The sequence below is a fragment of the Periophthalmus magnuspinnatus genome, chromosome 14 (assembly GCF_009829125.3).
Source record: "Periophthalmus magnuspinnatus isolate fPerMag1 chromosome 14, fPerMag1.2.pri, whole genome shotgun sequence".
In the NCBI taxonomy this organism is placed as follows: domain Eukaryota; kingdom Metazoa; phylum Chordata; class Actinopteri; order Gobiiformes; family Gobiidae; genus Periophthalmus; species Periophthalmus magnuspinnatus.
This window is the reverse complement of record NC_047139.1, coordinates 13,397,184-13,421,100: the sequence shown is the minus strand read 5'-3', so window position 1 is coordinate 13,421,100 and position 23,917 is coordinate 13,397,184. Positions and strand designations below refer to the sequence as shown.

At 38.0% G+C, this 23,917-nt stretch overlaps 1 protein-coding gene across 2 annotated transcripts in view; it reads left to right on the top strand.

Annotated features, from left to right (window-relative positions):
* Positions 1-23,917, top strand: part of ncam1a (neural cell adhesion molecule 1a) — a 543,500-nt gene that overhangs the window by 408,368 nt on the left and 111,215 nt on the right. For both annotated transcript variants that reach the window (XM_055226537.1, XM_055226538.1), the window contains exons 4-8: positions 2,516-2,659; positions 9,684-9,821; positions 10,344-10,461; positions 17,429-17,589; positions 20,198-20,340. In XM_055226537.1, the coding sequence (XP_055082512.1) occupies positions 2,516-2,659; positions 9,684-9,821; positions 10,344-10,461; positions 17,429-17,589; positions 20,198-20,340 (704 nt within the window). The remainder of the gene's footprint in view (positions 1-2,515; positions 2,660-9,683; positions 9,822-10,343; positions 10,462-17,428; positions 17,590-20,197; positions 20,341-23,917) is intronic.

Sequence of the window (23,917 nt, the reverse complement as noted above, 5' to 3'; positions counted from 1 at the left end):
CAAGGACTAAACCAGGACTAAACTAGAGTACTAGTTTACCAGAACTAGTACTAAACCAAGACTAAACCAGGAGGGATAGCCTGTGAATGTATCCAAAACTAAACCAGGACTAAACCATAACTAAACCAGGACTAAGCCAGCACAGTCAAGCAGTAGATGTGTACAGAGCTGAAGCAGAACCAAACCAGGACAGACACGCTGTAGATATATCCAGGATTTAATCATGACTGAACCAGGACTGAACGAGGACTAAACCTGGAGTTAACCAGGACGGATAGGCTGTGAATTTATCCAAGACTGATATAGCAGTGAACCAGGGCTAAGTCAGAACTAAATCAGAACTAAACCAGGACTAAACCAGGACAGGCAAACTGTAGATGTTTTCAGGACTGAATCAGGACTAAACCAGGACTAAACCAGCATTAAACCAGGACTTAACCAGGACGGAAAGGCTATGAATTTATCCAGGACTGAATTAGCAGGGAAACAGGGCTAAATTAGAACTAAACCAGAACTAAACCAGGACAGACAAGCTGTAGATGTGTACAGGACTGAATCAGGACTACACCAAAACTAAACAAGGACTAAACCAGGACTAAGCCAATACTAAGCCAGAACTGAACCAGGACAAAGAATGGACAAGTTGTGCATGTGTCCAGGACTGAACCAGGACTGAACCAGGACTGAACCAGGACTGAACCAGGACTGAACCAGGACAGACAGGCTGTAGATATCTGCATCGATTTGCAGATCGTGTTCAAGATTATGGTCTCCTTTCTTGTTATATATATGAATGATACTTAACTGTAGACATAGTTGATAGCTAGAATTTTGGCCGAAAGTATAAAAGAGATAAATTGCATCATTCTAACATGGCATTGAAGTAGCAGTTAATACACTTAATACATTGGCAAGGCTGACATGAACTTTGATTAGGTCAGTTTATATTATGTATTAGATGATTCACTTGAGCAAAAATGCATTTAAGTAAATACCAGTGATTGTCTTAATGGAATTTGGATGGTCTAAATCAGGGGTGTTCATTACGAAGGCATTTTGAGTAGATCACGTCCCGTCATCCATCCAGTCACATGACTAATATACAGGACAACCAGTCAGATTGCACTTGACTCTAGGTCACATCATGGGCGCTGCACACGCATAAACAAGCGCGAGTTAGTTTAACCCTATAGCGTCGGATCCTATCGTCGCCGTTAGACTCGCAGTTGCGGAATTTCCAGCAGTGTAACTCCGCGCCCAGTCGTGCTCTCATGTAAATTCAAACGGCGTCTCAAAGTGGAGACATGGGGCTATCTAAATATTTTACCATCATTACGGTAATCTGCCTCTGTTGTCCCTCGAAGGTGATGAATGAGAACGCGGGGCTGCATCATTTATTCGATTCAAAATTACAGATGGATGTGTAAAATAGAAGTAGTTGTGTGAAAAAATGCAGTAAATTCTGATACTTCGTTTAACATGATTTTTATGGCTATAAAAAAAAGACAAAGCCGTAATCAACATGATTAGCTCTGTTATCGCTTTCAAACGAAAAATGCAATTTTACTCCTGGCTGTCAGAAGCTACTGCCCGAACTATGCATCCCTCACTGATTCTATTCAGTGCAAGTCAGAGCAGTAATCATCATTCATGTAATTATGAACATGTAGGAAGTTCAATTGTGTTGTGCAGTATTAACTCATGACGTTGTGCAAACTACATCAAAATGCACTGTACATGTAAGAATTCATAATACATTTACAAATAAATATGTGTTTAACATTTTTGTATTAGGTGGTAGATCTTTCAGACACGATCATTTTAAAAGTAGCTCACATACTGAAAAAGTCTGAGCACCCCTGGTCTAAAGAAATGAATAAATCCATGCTGAATGATGTATGGCCTTCATTATGCCATAAAACTCTTTACAAAATTTAGAAAAACAAAACTAGTTAATTTTGAACGGTTTGTAGTGGCCCAAAGTTATTCCTCACTTACTTATTCATTTAGAGCATCCTAATTATTCACAGCAATGAGTTTATAAGTGCATTTCACACTTTTCAGAGTGGAGCGGAATTTGCCATCATTTCACCTAGCATGCTAAGTGTGAGCTTCCTGATTAGTTCCAGACAGTACACAGTAGACTTGTTCTGACCTCAAGAGGCGCTTTTAGAATATATCTGTACTGAGGCAAGACACATTTTGCTTCAAAATACTAACAAAATGTATTTACCTGGGATATTAATTCTCTTTTTGAGCATACTCATTTAGTTTGCTCAAAAAGATGAATCTGATCCACTGAGGAGAGGCTGGGAATGTGCCGGGACAGTGCAGAAAAAATGTCAGTTCCAAATATGAACACAGTTTTCGATATCGGACCAAAACCGATATCTGGGGAAATCTTCCGATGTCTGTGGAATTGCTAATAATTAATATTCCATCCCTAAATGTGGGCGGAGTTTAGATGTTTTGTCCCATTTTAAGTAACCAGTTTGTCGTGCTTTTTCCTCTCCAGAAAAGATCACCTTCAAGAACGCCCCCAGCCCACAAGAGTTTAACGAAGGAGACGATGCCGACCTGGTGTGTGATGTGGCCAGTTCGCCCCCTGCTGAAATTGTTTGGAAGTACAAGTTCAACGTCATCAAGAGCGCCAAAGACGGTGAGCTTAACTGGATTACTGTTAATGTCTGGCCTGCTGCTGCATCCAGTCCATCCTGATAACTCGATTCACCCCCACTCAGCCAACTGTGTCTGCACAATTCTTTAGTCACAGTCAGTCTAATATGTTGAATATACCACTAGACAAAACTAAATTATTATTTAAAAAAAATAAAAAAAACATATTCCATATGCTAAATTTTCCCATGGCACCATGTATATAAGTATTGTAATGTAATGCAGTGTAAAGTCGACTGTTCCATGGAAATATAGAGTTAAAACCATACTTCAGAACATGGATAAAATAGATCTGTCTTATGCCATACTGTGGAAGATTATAGCTAAAGAAACATTTCCATGGAAACAAGCAGCAGAAGGCCCCTCCTCCAGGTTAAAGATTAAGGGTTAAGATTTTATACATATAAAATATAATATATATATATATGTATATATACATACATACATACAATATGCTTTTATTTTAGCATATTTTATGACTTTAATATCAAAATATCTTAAAATCTTCCATGCAAGTAGAGAGTACTTTAGTCATAATTTTCTCTCAACTATTAAGTGGGATGCTCTGTATTCTCACCTTTAATAATGCAGCGCTAAGTCTTAATCCTGCTTGATCTGAGTGCTGCTCCTGATACATAATACAATAAAGTCATTGGATCCTGTTACAGAGACTAGCAGACTGAGTGCTCTCAACAATTAATTCAAGTCCTATCTAGAAGAAAGTGGCACAAAGTACTTTGTTGAAATGAGTAACTGTTTCAGATTAAATGGCCTGTGGGGTTCCTCAGGGATCAATAATGGGACCCCTTCTGCTTAGTCATAAAATTCTTATTTTAAGGCAGTTAATACGTAGTAATGATGTGTCCTACCATAACTATGCAGACCATTCACTGCCACTGAATCCAACAGGTCAGTGGGTGGATGCAAAAAAACTTTCTCCAGCTAAACTCGGATAAGACTGTCATCTTCCATGGCCCGCAGAAACAAAGAGAAAGTGTCACAGTCACCTCCAGTGTCTCCCTCTAAAAGCTCATTTATGCTCTGCATTCTAGATGTATATGGATATGCACAGAGGCTTCTGTTTGTCCTCTGCTTTGTTCTGTTTGAATTTTGGTCATCTCTTGTGGAATCTTAGCAACAGAGCTGTCCATGTGCTGTCCGCTGGAGGCAGTCGTGAAGTCAATTCAAAAGTGGAAGCTAAACTTTGCAAAAAGTGACTATATCAAACAGAAAAGCAAATAAATTCTGTTTTCTTGAATCCTTTCCAACAAATGTGATCTAAAACCTGCCATGTGCGCCTCCATATTTGTTTATTTGTTTCTCAATTTCGTCTGTTTTGGTTAATTATCAAACTGACTTTTAGCGCCTTTTGGTGGTTATTTAAAATAACACAGTCTCGACATTAGAAACGTTTGAAAGTGTAACTGCACTGACGACTACTACACTAGGATCTATTTATGTACAAAAGTGGAGCATAAATGAGCCTTACAACCTTCAAATCAGGCTAGAAATCTATAGGGTAATAATGGACTCAGACTTGAACTTTAAAGTGGGGGTACTTGGCAAAAGACCTTTCGCAGCTTAATGCAAAAGCATGATACAAAATTATACTACAACTTCACAAACCTCTTACTGTGTGTAGTAATTTCATTAGCATCATTAGCATTGTGTTGTGATAGAGCTCTGAAGGGGGAGTGCAAAGGGAGGGGATACTCTAGTATCAAAAATGAAAACTGAAACTTATGAAACATTTTAATATGTTGTTTTCTGCGAATATAGCATTTTCAAAGCAATAAAGGTAACATGGTGAAGTATATATGTTATATAAGTTATAGAAGTGTAATACTCCCCTTTTTAACAGCCACAAATCCATAACATCAGCAGCTTTACCAAAACACTGCCATAAAAACTGTAGTTTCTAAACCAAGACCGAGGCTTATTACATTATGTACAAATTATGCTCTACAAATAAATGTGCCTTGCCTAAAATTAGCCATATAGTGCTGAGATTTCAAAAGCTGCGATCCAATTATAAAAGTTAATTTGTCCAGCCCTATCTTCTCCTGTCCAAATCTGTTTAAAGTTAATTTATCAGCCAAACCTTTGGAGCCGAATTCTCATTATAAAGCAAAGCAACGCCTTCTAGAAAATCATGAACAGTAGAATATATTCCTACAATTAACTTTTTGAAGGTTACTTGATTAAAATATCATACTCAAATGAGACATTATGCTAAACTGTTTGTTTTTTTCTCTCGTTTTTATCCATATTATAATACAAAAAGTAACTAGAATTTTCTCTTTTTCATGTGTTTAAAGGCAATGAACCTGATTTTACTCTGTGATTTTTACAGAAAAAACAGAACTTGTTCATTTTAAACACTTTGCAGTGGCTCAAAGTTATTCCTCAGTTACTTTATGCATTCAGAGCATCCTAATTATACACCATGAAGAGTTTATAAATATTTTTCACAGCTGGCAGAGGCTAGAGCATTGCAGTAATGCTGACAACATCTAGCATGCTAACTGTGCACTTCCCGATTATTGACCAATAAAACTTTAAAGCTTTAAAAATATAGATGCTGATATTACACAACAGACTTATTTTGACCTCAAGGGATGATTATACAATATATCTGTACTGGAACAAGACACATTTTTAAATAAATAAATACATAAATAATTACATAAATAAATACATAAATAAAATAATATAATAAAATAAAATAAAAACTGTTGCTATGCTTTTAGGTCGATTTTCAAAGACGATTTCCCTCACACTGTTGGCAGCAGAGTGCACTGGACACTGGTTCAATGCATTACTAGTGAATATTACACATTTATTTTGACTGTTTTTACGACTTATTATTCAAAATTAATACGTTTCTAAAACTGAACAGAAAATGTAGCACATATACCCTTTTAAATTGGATAAAGAGTGACTTCAATCAGGTTAATTTCCATGCTATGTCCCAACAACCAAAAGTGCGATTGGATGTTTTCATAATATTCAAGGTAATTGCTGGCATTTTTTTACATTTATCTTTCAACTCAAACCCTTTGCTACCTGCTGCTCCAACAGTTGCCGAATCCAATTGAAATGTTCATGTGTTTAGACTATTTCTGCTACCCGTCTCTCTGATAATGGAAGTAAATACTGCACCATATGGCCTATGTCTGTTTCATACGCATTGAAATAGAATTGGATTTGTGATTAGGTTTTGGTTCGCATAGATTTCTGCAATAACAAAATTAGATATGTTTGTTAGATTGAAAGCAGTGAAATAATAAAGTTTTTTTTTTGTTTGTTTGGGGGTTTTTTTAAGTTCAGGTTCATAACAGACATTTAAAAGCCCCATACCAGATATATGTCCATGTATTTGAGCAAAATGTGTCTTGCCCCAGTACATATATGTTGTATAAGCAGGAAGTGAGCATGAGCGCACTTCTAGATCCATCAACTCTGGCTCCAGTTCACTTTACATTGAAAAACTGTCACCCTTCTCTCCATAACTGCTGCTGTCAGGCTCGTCATTTTGTTTTTTTATTTCACGATTGTGTCCATAAATCAATGTATGAACATTAGTAACAGAAAATCAGGCGACTTTTTCCCCGAGGTCGCTGAATAAGATGTGCAGAATGCATAAGATAAATGACGAATAACTTTGGACCACTGCAAACCGTTTAAAATTAACTAGTTGAGAAACAATCAAACTTTGACAGTACTGTACATTCTTGCCAAGGTAATTTCACATGGGAATTTTTTCATTCTAAAATAATGAATAAACTAGTCAACCCCAAGGTTCATTTACAAAATCAAAAAGGTGTATGATCTTGATATTATATTATTATCTCTTACTACCTTACTACACTGAAGGTAATACTAGTGAAACATAAGTCAAGTGCACTGAAACAATAGCGTCATTTATTGTGCCCAAGAAAGGCCTAAAAAATATCATTATGCCAGAACTCTTTAAGGTGCTGTGCCTGATTAGTACTGTCTTAAAAATGTAAAAAACTAACAAAAACAAGTTAGTTCAATTTAAACGGTTTGCAGTGATCCGAAGTTATCCCACACTTATTCACCCCCTAATTATTCAGCACAATGAATTTATAAGGTTTTTTACAACTTTCAGAGGCCAGAGAGGCAACGCTAACAACAGCTAGCATGCTAACCGTGCACTTCCTAATTCTCAAGCAATGCACACTTTTTTATATTATTAGATGCAGACAGTGCACAGCAGACTTATTATGATGAGCTGCTTATACAATATATCTGTACCGGGGCAAGACACATTTTGCTCAAATACATGAAAAAGACACTTAAATATGTGCCACTACCACATCTGATCTAGAACAAAACCAGTACACTTTGTTTAAATGACTTTCAGAACTTTAAGGACACAACTCCGTCCTTCCAAGTCCGAAGTGTTCCACGCTTATCTCCACAGAAGAGCCCAGATTTAAACTTCTCACCAGGGCTGACAGGTCCATCCTCTCTGGCAGTATCGTTCCTGAAAGAAAACTTTGGGGGAAAAAAATAATAATAATCTGATACCTTATATATATATTTTTTTGTTTCCATGGTGATATAATATAATATAAAAAACGAGCAATAATTAGAAACCCTTTTTTTTTTTTTTTATCTGTGTTACAATGTTTTTTCCTCATCACAAACAGACCTGAAGTTGCGTTTTGTTCATTCACACACATTTAACACACAAACCCTGCATATTTAGGCTGAGTTCTTCTCTCAAACTGAAAACACTTTGTTGCACCTCATAATGTAATCGAATGGTGATACAGGAAGTGCTCCAGTGTGCTTTTAAACTCCACACACCTTCACTAGTATCATTTGGATGATTTCAGCTGTGGAATTGCCAAACTTTCAATCTAAATCAGTTGTTTTAGCCTTATTGAAACCTCTTCACTCCGTGTTATACCAGAGGATATTGTTAGACTTTCTCGACCAAACTCAACGGAACAAAAGCTAAAACTGAAATATTGTTTTTACAAAAGGTAACAACTCATTTTTCTAGAGTGTTGCAAAGTAAATCAGTTCAATTGAGGCTTAAAATAGCTGTTAGCTTCAAAACTACCACTTGATGACATCACAAGGTGGAACAGAGCATTTTGAGCTTGCGATGTACACAGACTAATAATGCAGGATTACTCAAACATGTCTGAATGAAGCAAAAAACAACTCTAGGTATGTTTTTGATGAGGTAACAGCATTATAACATGGCTAAAGCTCCCATTAGTACATTTCGCACAATTTAGAACCTTGAACGATTTATGTCCACCAAACTGAAAGTGCAATTTGAATGGTCGCAATTGGCAAATCACGAAGGTTATGTATTTTTTTTAAAGACTCTGAGAAGAATATGCGATAATGATTCAGACTTCGGTAAACAAGCAAATGAGATGAAATATCATAGAGCTATAAAACGGCATTATGTCATCTGAAACGCAGCGATCGGCCTTCCTTTCACTTCAAACAACCTTGTTCTTTTCGCCTGTGGTCTTGTCTCTGCCTGTCTGTCTCGAGATAAAGCATTCACACAGCTTTCACCTCAATATGACCTACGTGCGCGTAACCTAACCGCAAGCCAAAACATCTCAGAACGCTCTCTTCACTCCAACAACCACTAATTGTAACCGAGTCGCTCAAGCACTTAGCTATTTATGTCCTTTATTTTCTCAGACCAACACCTAACCATATGCTGCGTGGTGTGCCGATTACCGCTCCGACAAAAATAGTGTGAATGCAAAAGGACGGCTCGCCAAATGGTGCGATGACAATGCGGCGAATTCATAAACGCACAATTTGAATATTTCATTTCAGAAGATGTTCAGTAGGATAGTTTAAATGACATATGGAAGCAATATAAAAGTTGATGGGGAAAGTTTTTTACGCTCGAGTATATAGACATGCACTTTTCAGCTAGAAGGATTTCAACATTTTCAAGGAACTTTTAAAGCGTAGGAATGTGAAAATACATATGGCAAGAAAAATAACATCTGTTGACAGCTAAGCCAACAATTATCTGCAGGATTGAACTGAAAATATAGCAAAAAAGATGGAAGACGTGTAGAGAGCAGCGATTGGAAGAAATGTATGGATGTATCTTGGAGTTTTGGAACAACGCAATGATACGGATGCCAAAAAGGTGCAATTCGCTCAACGCAAATGTATTTTTTTGCAGTTTAATATCATATAACATATATCAATAACCTTTACTGATCAATTTGCATAATATTAACATCATTTTGTTTGATAAAAGGAACTAGAAACCAAGATTATTGCTGCGTTTCAGATGACATAGCGCCAATTCTGTACACCATTAATATTTAATACAGATTTAGGGGAAAGATTTTTGTGGTAATAGTGAAGTCTAATAGTCTCATCGCCAATAAAAAAGGATCTGGATTTACCTTTGGAATAGTTTGTGGCAAAATACAATGTAATCAATAGCGAAAACTATCTTTTTCCTCATCTGGGAGTTTGACATAATCACGTTCTAGACTCGGAAAACTCCCGGTTAGTATAATGCGGCGTTCCAGGTCACTAGGAGGTCGGATATTTCCCAGTTGAACGTTCTGAGCTCAGAGCGTTCCAGCTGAGTTAACTTGTATGTACACAGCATGGCTAATGCTAAACTGTAGGGTAAATAAATGTGTTAAACAGATGTCCTAACTTGTTAAATAGCAGGATCTTGTTGGATTGAATCTGTAACAAATGTTTATATAGACATTTTTGTGGCGATTAGCGTTGTTGTAATACCTCACAGCTTAACTTGTATGTGAAGTGGGAGTCCTTCAATCATCTCACAGTTCATAAGTGGGAATTACAAGTCGGAGTGTCGTCCCAGAGCTTTTTTTTTCAAGTCGGAAGTGGTAAATATCCTAGTTACCTGCACCATAATCATGAACTCAAACATGTTCTGCTGCTGTTTTGTTTTTCCTTAATGTTGACTTTGTGTTTATTGCATGTCATACTCTTCACAGTGAGATACAGAGTTCTGGACAACGGTCACCTGCTGATCCGGAGCATAAGGAAAGCAGACGAGGGGATGTACAGCTGTGAGGCCCGGGTCATCGCCAGAGGAGAGCTGGACTTCAGGCCCATCAAAGTGGTCATCAACGGTACACACTGCATCTGTGACACCACACAGCTCCTAGCAATGGACACAACTATACAAACACACTTGACATATATGTGCAATGTACATTCACACCTGTTACACCAAAGTAGCTACTAAATATCTGCAGTTTAAAAGTAATAGGTGAATTGTGGACAAGACTGGTCTACCAAATATCTGACTAACATCTTTTCAGATCAGTTTTGCACAGGTGTAGTTCTGTTCAAAATAAATGGTGGGATGAATCCAAGTTCCTTAAAAAAGTCTTGGCCCTGAATATCCCGTATATCCTCCTCTCCCCTGGGTCTGAGGAGTAGTTCGGTGTTTATGATGAAAAGGAGGGGACAATAGGCCACCCTCCCTCCCTCGTGTCTTTTTGAAGGGTTAAGTCAAATAATTTAGTTTCCATTAGTAGTCTTCAATTAAGTTTTGAAAAGATAATCATATTTATTTTATTTACAATTCTAGTTATTTCGATAACAAAACCAGCCAGTCTAACATTATTTCTTCCTGTGTGTCTTTCCAGTCCTGCCCACCATTCGCCCTCGTCAGTCTGAGGTGAACGCCACAGCAGAAGAAGGCAGCACTGCTCTTCTGGCCTGTGATGCAGATGGTTTCCCTGAGCCCACTGTGACCTGGGCACAGTAAGGCAACATTTACTTCATCTAGTATTTACTGTTAAAACTATATGAAACTACTGCATTTTGATTAGTGTATTTATCATTTTTATGTTACATAAAAACAGAATTGTGTTTCACACGGCCACTACAATTTAGTGCAACAGTAATAAAAGTAATATAGAGTCCAATCACAGTCTTTGATTTATCAGCCTGACTGCTCTTGGCAGAAGCTGCGGAGCATTAGGAGCAGTAGTTCTGTGGACCAACTTTGGCCGACGATAGTGAAAATATAAACAAATTTAATACATGTTACACACTACATCAGTAATGCATTCTCCACAACTACTACTGTTTAAGAGAGAAAGAGTGTGAGAGTGAGTGTGTGAGAGTGAGAGAATGTGAGAGAGAGTGTAAGAGTGAGAGAGAGTGAGAGTGAGAGTGAGTGTGTCAGAGTGAGAGAATGTGAGAGTGAGTGTAAGAGTGAGAGAGAGTGTGAGAGTGAGAGTTAGAGTGTTAGAGTGAGAATGTGAGAGAGATAGTGTGAGAGTGAGGGAGTGAGAAAGGGTGTGACAGCAAGAGTGAGAGTGTGAGAGCAAGAGTGAAAGACTATGAGAGAGAGTGTGAGAGTGAGACAGTGAGAGCGAGAGTGTGAGAGTGAGAGTGAACGAGAGTGAGAGAGAGTGTGTGAGAGTGAGAGAGCGTGAGAGTGAATGAGAGTGAGAGAGAGTGTGTGAGAGTGAGAGTGAGAGAGAGTGAGTCTGAGATTATTACTATGATTATTAATTGAAATACACTCATATAACTAGACAGTTTAAAGAGTCAGACTTGAGTGAAGAGTCCACTGTCTTCTGCAATGAAAGATTTCTGATTGTGGGGAAACCTTGAGTCGTGGATCAAAATCATCAGTCCCAGGGCTCATAGTGAGACAGGGACAAAGATCATACTTATAACCGTCGAACGCCCAGGCGAGTCTGATATTTTAGAGTCTTGGTTACAGAGTGAGCCCTCCTCTCCGTCTCTATGATCAGTCTTTGTCATACAACTGATAAGCAGTAAACACAAACATTCTTCAAAGTAACAGCAGAATGGGACCCTCTCTTTTCCATTTTCAAACTTTACGAATACGAAAATCCTTGCATTTAGTACTAGCCTTAGCTAATCAGTACAACTTCGGTGACATTACCATACAGAGCCTAAAGCCAAAGTTGCAAATGTGCTGTCCATTTTTTTTTTTTTTTTTTTTGTCCTAACACATGGCACTATTTACCATTCTCCAAGTGTATCAGTGGCCAAGGCCCTGCATGTGGATGTCTTATCTTGGACACTGTGTTCCAGGGTTATCTTTGTCTCTCCCCAGCTGCAATGGCACTAAGCACACAGTGTACTTTATATAGCAGCAGCATATGGCCAGCAGGTTTAGGTACTGCTGTGTTAGATGTGAGTACTACCCAGAGTATTGTGTAACTGTCTAATGAAAGTGAATGACCTTTACCTGGAGGCTGTGATCAGAGCGTCCGTGTTCAAATTTGGAGTAGAATAGCAGAGACTATCTTTATATTGCCGAATTCAAATATATGACGCAATATGTATAGAAAGACAGAAAAAAAGTAATAACTCAACTAAGTATTGTTTATATTTTGTGTTCAAATTTTGTGTTATTTTTTGTGTTGCCACCCTTTGCTTTGTTGACATCACTGCAAACCTTTGGCCTTCTCTCAGTGAGTTTTTTGATGAAGTTTCCTGACATGGTTGCCTTGTCGGGGTCAAGAAATGCCAAAAGTACAAACCAGGGCTCAAAGAAAAGGGTGGATATTTAAATTTTTTGCTACATTGGTTTCACTGAGAATCTACAAAGTAAACAATCATGGAGATAAATAAGAAAAATTAATGAAAAAGTGTGTGTAAATGTTCTGAAATTCTCTTTACAAACACTATTGAACTTAAATTATGGTCAAACTAAGGCTGCAATTGACAGATACTTTTTGTTTAACTCATATATAGTCAAGTTAACAACATGGGTTTTGCTCAGAGCTCATAAGTAAAAGTATGAGTCTTCTCAAGGAGTTTGCTTTACTTTTCTTATGACTAATGTGCCAAACAGAACCCATCCTGTCTTGTGCGTTGTGCGTGTGAGCTAGCGTGATCGTAGCTACAGTGACATTCAGCTTCTTGCCCAAAGTTTAACCCAGGTTTCCGTATTTTCCACAATGTAGTGAGACAGGTATCTAGGAGTATTTTCCACCATTGAGCCCTATAAATTCAGCAGATGTCTTATTTACTATAATCGCAGTACTTCCAGCTTTACCGGTTTCTGACAGTAGTATGAATCTGAAAATGTATGTTTAGTCAATTTAAATTGTTTCTAATTCTGACTTGGTTTGATGAGATAGTGCCTGTAGTAAATATTTATCATAGTTTTACATCAGTTAAGTGGTAGTTTGTGGAAAAAAGTTGAGAAGAAAAGTAGTAGCGATGAGTTCTAAAACAGCATACTTCTACTTCTACTACAAAAATTCCATCCAAAATACAGTGACGATTTACAACAAAGGCATTGTTCTGTCAGTTTAAATATTGATTTAACAAAATAAAGGTGTCATTTATTATTTTTTTTACTCTAATGATGATTATTGTGCACATTCTGTCCTTTGTTTTGGAAGTACCTCAACGTATGTCATATATCTGCTGTCCATATCTGACCAGGAAGTAAAATTATAATCTATAAAGATGTTGACTTTGTTTAGTTTTATGAGGAGTCTAACCTGTCATACGCAATTTAAGTTGAGGTTCTGTCACTGTATGTTTGGATTGTATGGTATATTCAGGAGATAGATGTGATTAAAACCATTCAAATCCTAGTATTTTGACTTGTCAGAAACATCATCATCCTTTTTATATCAACCCAATTGCTTTTCAACTCCAATCAAGGCTATTTTGAATTAGAACAATGCACAGAGTCTGCAGTCGTTTTGTCACATTACAAAAATTTCAAACTTAATATCGATACTAAAGATTAGACTCGATACTCAATACTGATTCTGATACCACTATGATAACAAAAACACACTTTATTTAGACAATATAGTGCCATTTTTAACATTAAATCATAGTACTACTTCATGTGGCCTTATATCTGTGTAATCCCTCAGTCGTCCAGTAGGTTCCACAGTGGTCCATGGGTGTACACTGGTTTATGTGTCTTATACTTCCAGATGCAGCTAAAGATCCTTCTAAAGCTGTTCAGGAAAGGCTCATTTCTGTCTTGTGAATGTGACGATTTTAGTATCAATACCTGCTTAAAGTTTCAAGACTAGTTTTCATATCGATTAGTATCTGATTTTCGATACTTTTGACAACCCTAGTCTGCGAGGCTTTAAATGTTTGAAACCATCAGACGTACAGTTGTCCCTCACTATATCGCTGTTTCGTGGATTTTTTTATTGCAATTTTAGATGTTTTTTTTTTACAGTACATGAACATGCATTGTGTTCTGCGTCCTGATTGGCTGTTGGACTGTAGACCATTGTCCATCAGTCTCCTCTGTGCCGTGTCTCCTGTACAGTACGAAATGTGTTCAGCCAAATTTACATAAATGTTGGATCACAGTGTGACTCTGAAGTGCTGTGTGTTTGTAAGTTTTCTCCTCGACAAAAGCCACAATGTCGATGAAACGTTCTGCACTGACAAAGACACCTCCGAAGGTTTGAACTTTGAGAGTGTTTAAACAAGAGAGAAATGTGAGAAAAGTGTATTAAGTGTGTGGTGAGGGGTATTACAGCTGCAAAACACATATAATAATTGTAAAAAATAAAGCTGACTACTTTGCAGATTTCGCCTATTGCGGGTTATTTTTAGAACGGAAACCACCGCGATAAACGAGGGACCACTGTACAACGAAATAAAATCGTACATGGTGACTTTTATTCACATCTGAAATCCCACGGTGCTGTTCTAACTTCACCCCCTGAGCTGTTCACAATCATCTGCTCCTGGAGTTGCTTGTTGTTACTCATTTGCATTCTGGGAGCAGTGCGGTTTTGCAGTGAGTGACAGTGGTGCTTAGAGCTGGGAGTTAGGCTCGACAAATGGAGTTTTAGCCCGGTGTTGGTGGCTTTTGGCCCATCTGCCTTGTCTGTTGTCTTTTCCCCCAGACATGACTATATCTGCAGCCAGTTAAAACACAGCGGGAAGAAGGGTCGAGTGTTTGGCACGATGACAGAGACTCAAAAGTTTAGAGGGGTGACGGTGATGGTGGGACATACTGAGAAATAGGTTATGATTGTAGAAAGAAACAAATGCTTAAACGCTTCAAATTAATAATGGTAAATGTGCTAATACTGGTAACACTTTATGTTAACTGAATGTTTAATAGCCTTAATAATCATGAACAAATACTAAGGTGTTATTCATGTTTTTTACTGACTGAAAAATGTGAAAAAATATAACGTAACACAACATAAAAAAAATAACAACGGTTTGCAATGGTCCAAAGTTATTCCTCACTTACCTTATGCATTTCAATCATCCTAAGACTCTGTGCACATTAGCATGCTAGCTCACTGTCTCCTAAAGCTAACAGTAATTTTTTATTAAAATCGGAAAACATAAAATAAATAATCTATAAAAATCCATAACAAATACATTAAAAACTATCCAGGTATTTTTAAATGTTGAATACTTAAGTTTGTGGTGTTGTTACGCCTCAAAATTACCATTAGCGTTAGCTAACACAGTGTCCCGCGGGGAAGTATTCATTTTCCCTGTCCCTGTCCACTGCCTGATCTTTAAATATTTATTCATTTTAGCCGTGACTCTGCAAAAACCTCATAGAGATACAATTGGACAGGAAGTAGTGACGCTAAGAGTGTGGTTGCCATGTGATGTTGTGCACAGAGCCAGTTATTCACCATGATGAGTTTATAAGTCATTTAGTAATGTTTTGTCCACGTTTTACTGAGGCTATGTAAAGTAATACTCACTTACAATTACTGGACACTCTTCAAAATGTATTTATTTATGTAAAATGTACTGAAAATAGATGATGCAGTTCAGTGGAAGACAGCAAGTAATAGATTATCATTTCAGAAAGAAACCAGCTCTGAAATGCATAACATGTGTAATGGTAAAGATGCACTATGTAACTTTTCTAGCGTTGCGGGTGGTCATGATGGAGATGGTATTGCTGTGAATGTTCGATTTAACTTTTATCTCCATGGACAAAGCAGGTGATGTGGACAATTATGTATAATAGGCAAAAATGTATTTATTTTTGGTCACAAGAGTTAGATTTTAAATTTCATATCACTGTGACCTGACCAGTTTCGTTTTTGATTATAGCACCTTTTTTAAAACAGTAAGAACGCAGACATACAGTTCCTTAAACGTTTCACGCTTTTAAATATAAATAAATAAATAGTTTGAATACATCATCTTAAAATCTAAATAATTTGGTTCGGATCAACATGAAACATTTGAATGACAGTGTTTTTAAGTGTTGAATTTCTACTAAAATGTCCTTACCGAACCATATCCTCACTTGACTTTTGTCTCACTGCTAATGCCTATTATTTTTACATGTCTCTTCCTGTATTACGTCTAAAATAAGCAGCTGGCACTTTCCTTTGTGATATCGCACCCACTGGGCCTAAAATAGCACATAAACCTGAAACATCTGTTCTGACGGTGGCATGGCCCGCAGATGTAGCAGGTGAAGGCAGCAGTGATCTCTCAAAGACTCGGTAAATGTCAGACGTGTACCTGGCTCACCATTCGAGGCATCTCCTTTAGGGCCTGCTGCTTTTTACATCCCCATCTGCTCCCTCTACAGTTTAAAGGCCTTGTACCCAAATGTAGGCCTATTTGAGCAAAATTTGTTTTCCCCCAGTACAGATATAGTGTATAAGCAGCTCTTGAAGTCAAAATATCTCTGCTACATGCTGTCTGTATCTAATTATAAAGCTTTTCATTGTCCAACAATCAGGAAGTGCGAGTTATGATGCTAGTTGTTGTTAGTGTAACCATGATGGCAAAACTCCTCTGGCCTCTAAAAGTTGTGAAAAGTGCTTATGAACTCTTTGCAATGAAGAATTAGGATACTCAGAGTGCAATTTGTAAGTGAGGAATAACTTTGGGCCTTTGTCTCCATGGAGACTAGTAGATGGTGTATCTTCTATCAGAAAAGTTACATAGTGAACCTTGAGCACACAGGGCTGGTGTGTGGACTATGGACTGTGGTCATGAAAAACACCACAAAGTGTTTTCCAGGGCCCGAAGTTGAATTTCTACTTGTGGCTAGCACTCTCACCCCATAGCAAGAAGGCTCCTGGTATGATTCTAGGGTTGTCTACTGAAGAATGGGTCAAATGCACTTTTAAGTATACCCTAACCTAAACCTGTAATTATGTAATGCAGTATTCACAATTTGTATCTAAGATAGTTCACATTTCAATACTTATATTTTGGTTACTTAAGATGTGTGGGACTGAGAGAGTGTTAATGAATATGAATTGTTTATGATTACATTTTGACATTTTCATTTTATAATATCACTGTCTTTGGATCGATTCCCACTCAGACCAAGTTCTGTCACTGTGTCCTTAGGCAAGATACTTGACTCACATCGCCTAGTATGAAAGTGCTGTGTGTGAGTGTTTGTCGTGGTTGACACAAATTGGCAGCATCACTTCCATCAGTTTACCCCAGAGCAGCTGTGGCTTACCACACCCAAACATGGAGTGAATAAATAATACACTGTAAAGTGCTTTGGGTGTCTTGAAGTACTATATAAATCCAATTCTGTATCTTTATAATAAAAAGGTATTTTGGCATGTGTTTTATAGTCTGCATAGTCCAGATAATAATGATTACATTTAACAAAATACAACCTTTTGTTTCAAGTGAACTAGTCACAGATTGTCCCACAATTGTATAAATTGCCCCAGTATCACATACAACCAAACTGACGTCTTCTGTTCCCATCTCTCTGTTTGTCCAGTAACAATGTTCTCCTCGTGAGTGGAGACAAATACAGTGTGAACGAGGACGGCTCGGAGCTGCTGGTACGAGACGTGAAGAAGGTGGACGAGGGGGAGTACACGTGTATCGCACGCAACAAGGCTGGAGAGACATCCCAGGAAGTCAGCCTCAAAGTCTTTGGTAAGAAATGTCCATTTATGTTCACCAGTGTTGGTCATTTCAGGACTCAAACTTACTCTATATGCAGTTGAGTTTCTGTAAGTTATTGATTTTAGCCTCATTGAAACGCCATGCCTTAAAGGAACTGTATGTAAAATTCTGAATTTTATAAACTTTACCTATCTGTGTCCCCAGATACGACATAAACATATAGTGTTTACTGATAACAACTGTAATTTTGATCGCATTGACTGCACTGTTTTATTTTTAAAAAGGTACAACAATCACAATTGAACCTCTGTTGCCCGCACCTAAACCTGCAGATAGAGGACACATACAAGTATGTTTCATTCTCAGTATATAGACAGGTCATGCCTCATGTGAAAGTTCAGAACCTCCAGAATTCACTCACTGAGCTGCAGAGGCTGCACTAGCACTGATTCATGAGGTAGTGACCATTCACATCAGAGAGCCATTTTAGGTTTAAACCAACTGGGACTTCAGCAGGAGTCAGCTTCAAGGGGAGCCAGCTGAGGTGGCTCGGGCATCTGTTCAGGATGCCTCCTGGAGGGAGGTGTTCTGGGCATGTCCCACCGGGAGGAGCCCCAGGGTAGACCCAGGACATGCTGGAGGGACTATATCTCTTGGCTGGCCTGGAAATGCCTTGGGTCCCACCGGAGGAGCTGGAGGACGTGTCTGGGTTGAGGGAATTCTGGGAGTCCCTGCTTAGCCTGCTGCCCCGGCGACCCAGACCCTGATAAGCAGAAGAAAACAGATGGATGGGCCCGAATGAGAGACTCATTCTGCTTTCTGATTGGATAATTGTCTTGAGAATCAAAACACCAAATTATAACTATTAAATAAATGGGTTATCATGACTAATGCTTTTGTATCTAAGAATAAATCTGGATTAGAACTGTTATCAGCAAAAGCTACATTTGATTTGAACATGTCTACATCAAATCTGGTGAGACAGAATGGCCAACTTCATGAAATTTATGTCAGAATCTTGTATACAGTTCCTTTAATTATGTTGAAAAACAAGCTCATTCTGGGTGAAAAAAAAAATAAAATTAATCAAAAGCAAAACCAACAAAATAACAAAACAATTTACCTGATGGAATCTCCTTGGGTGTGTCAACTTTTGAAAGACCCTGCAAGTCTCCACTAATAACCAGATCTAACGTTCAAAGTAACTGGACTAGAGCACAGTTGATACATTACACATATATTCCCATTGGTTCTCTGTATGCATCTATAGTTCGCATGTGCAGTGGCCTTTTCTCGAGCAATTTCATGACATTTTAGGAGCAGTCCTCTGTGAGAACTCCACTCCGCAGTGCAAGGCAACCGACCGTTTAAAGGGAAGTGTCCCCCATTGAAAAGTAATTAAGTCAGCCCTTAGGAAGTGCACTGTTATTAGCGCTACGGCTTTTATCAGCTAAGCGCTAATAGCATTGTGTGAAATTGTTTACAGCGGCTTGTTGTTATTGAAAAGGCTAGACGGAGAAAGTGAAAATTGACCCAGAAACAAACAGTGATTATTCTTCCTGTAAACAGCTATTGGCAGAGCACATGTGAATAGTGCGAAATTTATTCTGTCATTGAGAATTGACCCTAAAGGTGCTGTACCTGATTTTTTAAAACAGAACTGGGTCATTTTTAACAGTTTGCAGCGGTTCAAAGTTATTCCTCACTTATATTATGCATTCTGTACATTCTAATCATGACTTTATAAGCACTTTTCCCATACAAAATATCTGTACTGGGGCAAGATAAATTGATGTACTGGTATTGATTCAATCTGAAATAGAAGAAATAAAAGAGGTTCAGCCCGAAACACAATTTTTGGTCACACTAAACAATTTGATCTGTTTCAATAATGAGAAAAAACTAACATATTTTTGTTAAAAGATAAAATTCAAAAGGCTTTAACCACATTGCTCTGCCAAATTGCCAAACCTGTGCTGAATCAGTATTAAACTAGGACTAAACCGTGACTAAACCAGAATTAAACCAGGTCTAAACCAGCACTAAAACTTTGAGAATTTATTCTATTATATATTTTTTTTTGGAAGATGAGCCGCAAGTTGAATAGGCCTACATTATTAAATTCATACATTGAAAGGACAAAATGGCAATGCTATGCTATTCGTAAATTAAGTCCTCGCACTCCACAAAGCACTCTCCATCTTTTTCCCATTTCTTCTGAGGACTGCACTTGTCCTGTAAAACCTCTTAGGAGCTCAAATACTTTTCAATTACCCTGCCAAAGAACCCTGGGTCAATAAAATCAGACTTAATTTCTTTACGCAGAATAAGGCTTTTTGAATCAGGGCGAGCGACGAGAACTTTCACACAGTATTGTCCACTGCCAAATAGCATTACTGCAACTGAAGTAAAAAGAAATAAAGTAATGGGAAAACAAAACAAAAACAAGATGCTACTACCTGGGATTATTACACACATATAAGGCCATGTGGTATTATAAAAGAAAGTGTTTTTTTAAATTATCATCGTGGTATCAATCAGTATTGAATATCGAGTCAATTCCTTAGTATCAAAATCAAATATGATACTCTTTTAGCATCGTGACAATACTAAAAGTGTGTATCGATTGATGTTTCAGTGCCACCAAAGATCACATTCCTGAACAACCAGAGTGCATCGGAGTTTGATGAACAGGTGACCCTGACCTGTGAGGCCTCTGGAGACCCCACCCCCAGCATCCTGTGGAGCTTCGACCAAAGAGTCTTCACTGAGGGAGAGCAGGTAATGTGGAGTACACATTTATTCACAAATAAAAGCAAAGGCTGAAGAATAAGATTCAAGTGTATGGGGATAGTAAGAATATGCTGAACAAAATGTCAGCATTTCTTTATTTGTTCAGAGCACTCAGAGAGCTGTGGTTGCACACTGTAGCCAATGCAATACAATTTCCTGAACTCACAATTGTATTTAGTTTAGGCCGTTGCCATATACACTCCATGTATAAGGGTGTTTTCACACATTACTGTGCTCTGTGGAGCAGCTCCAGTGGCACGAGGTTTAGTTCTGTTTACTTCACTGTTGGGTCGGTTCTTGTTCACATGCTCCGTGCGTCATTCACCCCACACACCCTGAGCCACGTGACAGGCCATCAGCTGACCAGACTATTTCCATGACAATAGGCTTCAAACAAACAGACACACAATCACTTTCCTGGTGACATCCTGGATCCACTTCCATAGGTGTGATATGTGCCAGTCTTTTCTATTACTTGTGGTTGAATATATCAGAAGTGTGATGCGCTCTGGTAGAAGCAGAGAAAAAGTCTTTCTGAGGGGCACAGGCAGACCCAGGCTCACCTGCGCAGACAGAGGCAGGAGGTGAAGATATTAAGTTGATCCAATTTGCCTCGTCACACGCAGGTTGAATCTGATCCAATCTGATTTTGATCCAATTCTAAGCACTTTTGCTTTCACCGCCGACTGCGGAGGTCGGCCCAAGGTCGATCGCTTTCACACCACACGGGGCCCACTACAGTGAGACAGGAGCCACTCCAGAGTGAAAGTAGGTGCCCAAGAACAAGACAGGAGCCGCTCCAGAGTGAGACAGGAGCCGCTCTGATCTCAGAGCTCTCAGTCTGGACATTTAATCGGCTTCAGCTGTGGTGTTCAAGCGCATCGTTCTCGGATCTAAAGCTCTATGTCAACCCCACAAGTGACAGTGTGAAAACGACCTAACTAACCCTATTTGTTGGCTCCAATGTATTTTCAATGGGAGAGTTAGCGTTAGCTTCCAAACATCACAAACTATGAAAAACCAGGGCGGCTGTTTTGTGGGTAAAATGTGGGTAATGTCAGAAAACATATTGTGTAGCACGTTTTTGCACAGTTTATTGACATAACAATTAGGATCAAAATCTGCACAAATACAAACAACCACATACTAAACATTTCTTAACATTATGCTAAAATAACTAATCTAATTTTAGACTCTTATTACTCAACATATAAACAACAACCATGTATCTGGTCTGACATTCCAGGCTATTTTAACCAGGACATTCACAAATCACCTTCCTACATACATAACTATGTCCATACTTCATAATGCAATTGTCACAGTGAAGAACCTTCACTGACACACTAAAACTTTATTTGCAACTGATTTGAATTTCTCACCATCTCTGCGCGCGCTGGACGTGTTCCCTGATAAATGCAGTAGACGGCGGGTATGCATTTGGGTCATCTTTTAAAAGTATATAATTCTTTCTCTTATTCTATTAGTAACTTAAATAAATGACTTTAGACATTTATATATCGGATTTGGTCTGAGAAAACCCACCAGCGTGTGAACAAATGGCTTATGTGTAATTTGCTGAGTCATTTACTTTAAGGCCTGCTATAAATCTTACGCACACGTTTTTTTTAAATCCAATTTGGGAATGAATTAGTTTCCTTTGAGTCCAGGCGTGGTGTTGATACAATTTGGTTTATTCATTATCAAGGCCCATTTAAAGTGGGAATGCAAAAGATCTTCTATGGCCTGTCACATCGGGCAGAAGACGAAGGATTAGCCAATTTAGGTGTTTTTTGCCAAGCTAGCAATAAACGGCCTGGAAAATGTGTCATAGATCGTTATGCACCTTGTGTTAATTTGCGCCAATGGACATATTTTAACTGAAGTAATGAGCTCAATGCAAATGGGTAAAAACAGCATTGGACGTATTATTTTAAGTGTTAATTAACTGGCAAAATGGATTTCCTAGTATGTGTGTGTCGCAATACTGAACATTAGCTTAAATGTCTCATATTACACAAAATTGACTCTTGTGAGCTTTAAGCCATGATACAATGTCGATACCCCATCAAAAACAAACCTGGAGTTGTGTTTTGTTGTCTGTCTACATCGCACAAAGATCAAAATGCTCTGTTCCACCTTGTGATGTCATGTAGTTGTTGTTTTCAAGTTAACTTTTACCTTTTGTTCAGTAGAGATTGACAGTTGCAGGCCTGAAATTATCCAAATGATTCTAGTGAAGGTGTAAGGAGTTTAAAAACACAGTGGAGTTTAAAAACACAGTGGGGCACTTCCTGTATTACCACATGATGACATCACAAGGTGCAACAGTGTTTTCTGTTTGACAAACAACTCAGCCTAAATATGCAGGTTTTGTGTGTGAAACAAGTGTGAATGAAGCACAACACAACTCCAGATGTGTTTGTGATGAGGAAACAACATTATAACAGATCAGAAAATAGTGTAAAATAGGCCTTTAATAAATAAATGAAATACGGTGTAAGTGCTCTTCTTTAGGGTTGGAAAAATCTGTCAATTTTATTAAAGTAAAAGAAAATACACAAAACAATATCATATAATGTGAATGTGTTTGTTATCAACATCCTTAAAGCCACAGTTTGTAAGTTTTTAGCCCAGAAAATAGACTAAAATACAAGCATGTTTTTTGTTTTTTTTTACATTTTGGTTGTATTGCTCTAAAACACTTACAAAAACATCCATTCTAACTGTGAGCAGGCTTGCATCTCCACAAACCTGACTTGTATTTGAACTAGAAGAGCTTCCCCCTTCTTGTTTCCATGGAAATGCTGTTCCTTTGGCTGTAATATTCCACAGTATGGCATAAAATCAGGTTGCAGAATGTTCCGAAGTATGGTTTTAACTTTCTATTTCCAGGTCATCACACAGGCGACGTCGTGCCGCCTCCATAAAGTTACATTCTGTACTTTTAACATATGCAGATGTTTAAGTTTATAAGTCTTAGAAATCTGTAAGCAAAAATGTAAAAACGGTAAAAAAAAAATTGTAACTGAATGACTCTCCTTATGAATATTTTCCATTATGACCTTTTGATTTTCAAGATTTTTTTTTTTTTTTTTTTATATATATTACTTTTCTTGCATTGAATATAAAACCCTTAAAAACCATATCAGATCTCCGCGATCACTAACTCTCTCCTTTCATCCAAAATAGTCTACAGTACACACACTGAATAGTCCAATGTCAAAGAAGTCATCGATACTCCCTCTAATCTCTCACGACTATTTCATACAGAACAAATCTGATGCTATCTTCCTTTATCTCTCCAGTGTAGAGCCCAAAGTGATGCGGATGCTAATATTGCATTTTGGCTGGACTAATCTACAAGCACATGCTCCTACGTAAGATAACGCTCGCTCAGAGAAAGGCGTAATCAGAATACACAAGGCGACGATAAGCTAGCTCCCCTGGTGTTGCTAATTATTTTGTAAATCCTCTTATGATATAGTTACAACTGATTTACCCCATGCTGATGTGGCAGTTTGGTACAAAGAGGGAATAAAGTTTTAAAAAAAAACAAGTAAAA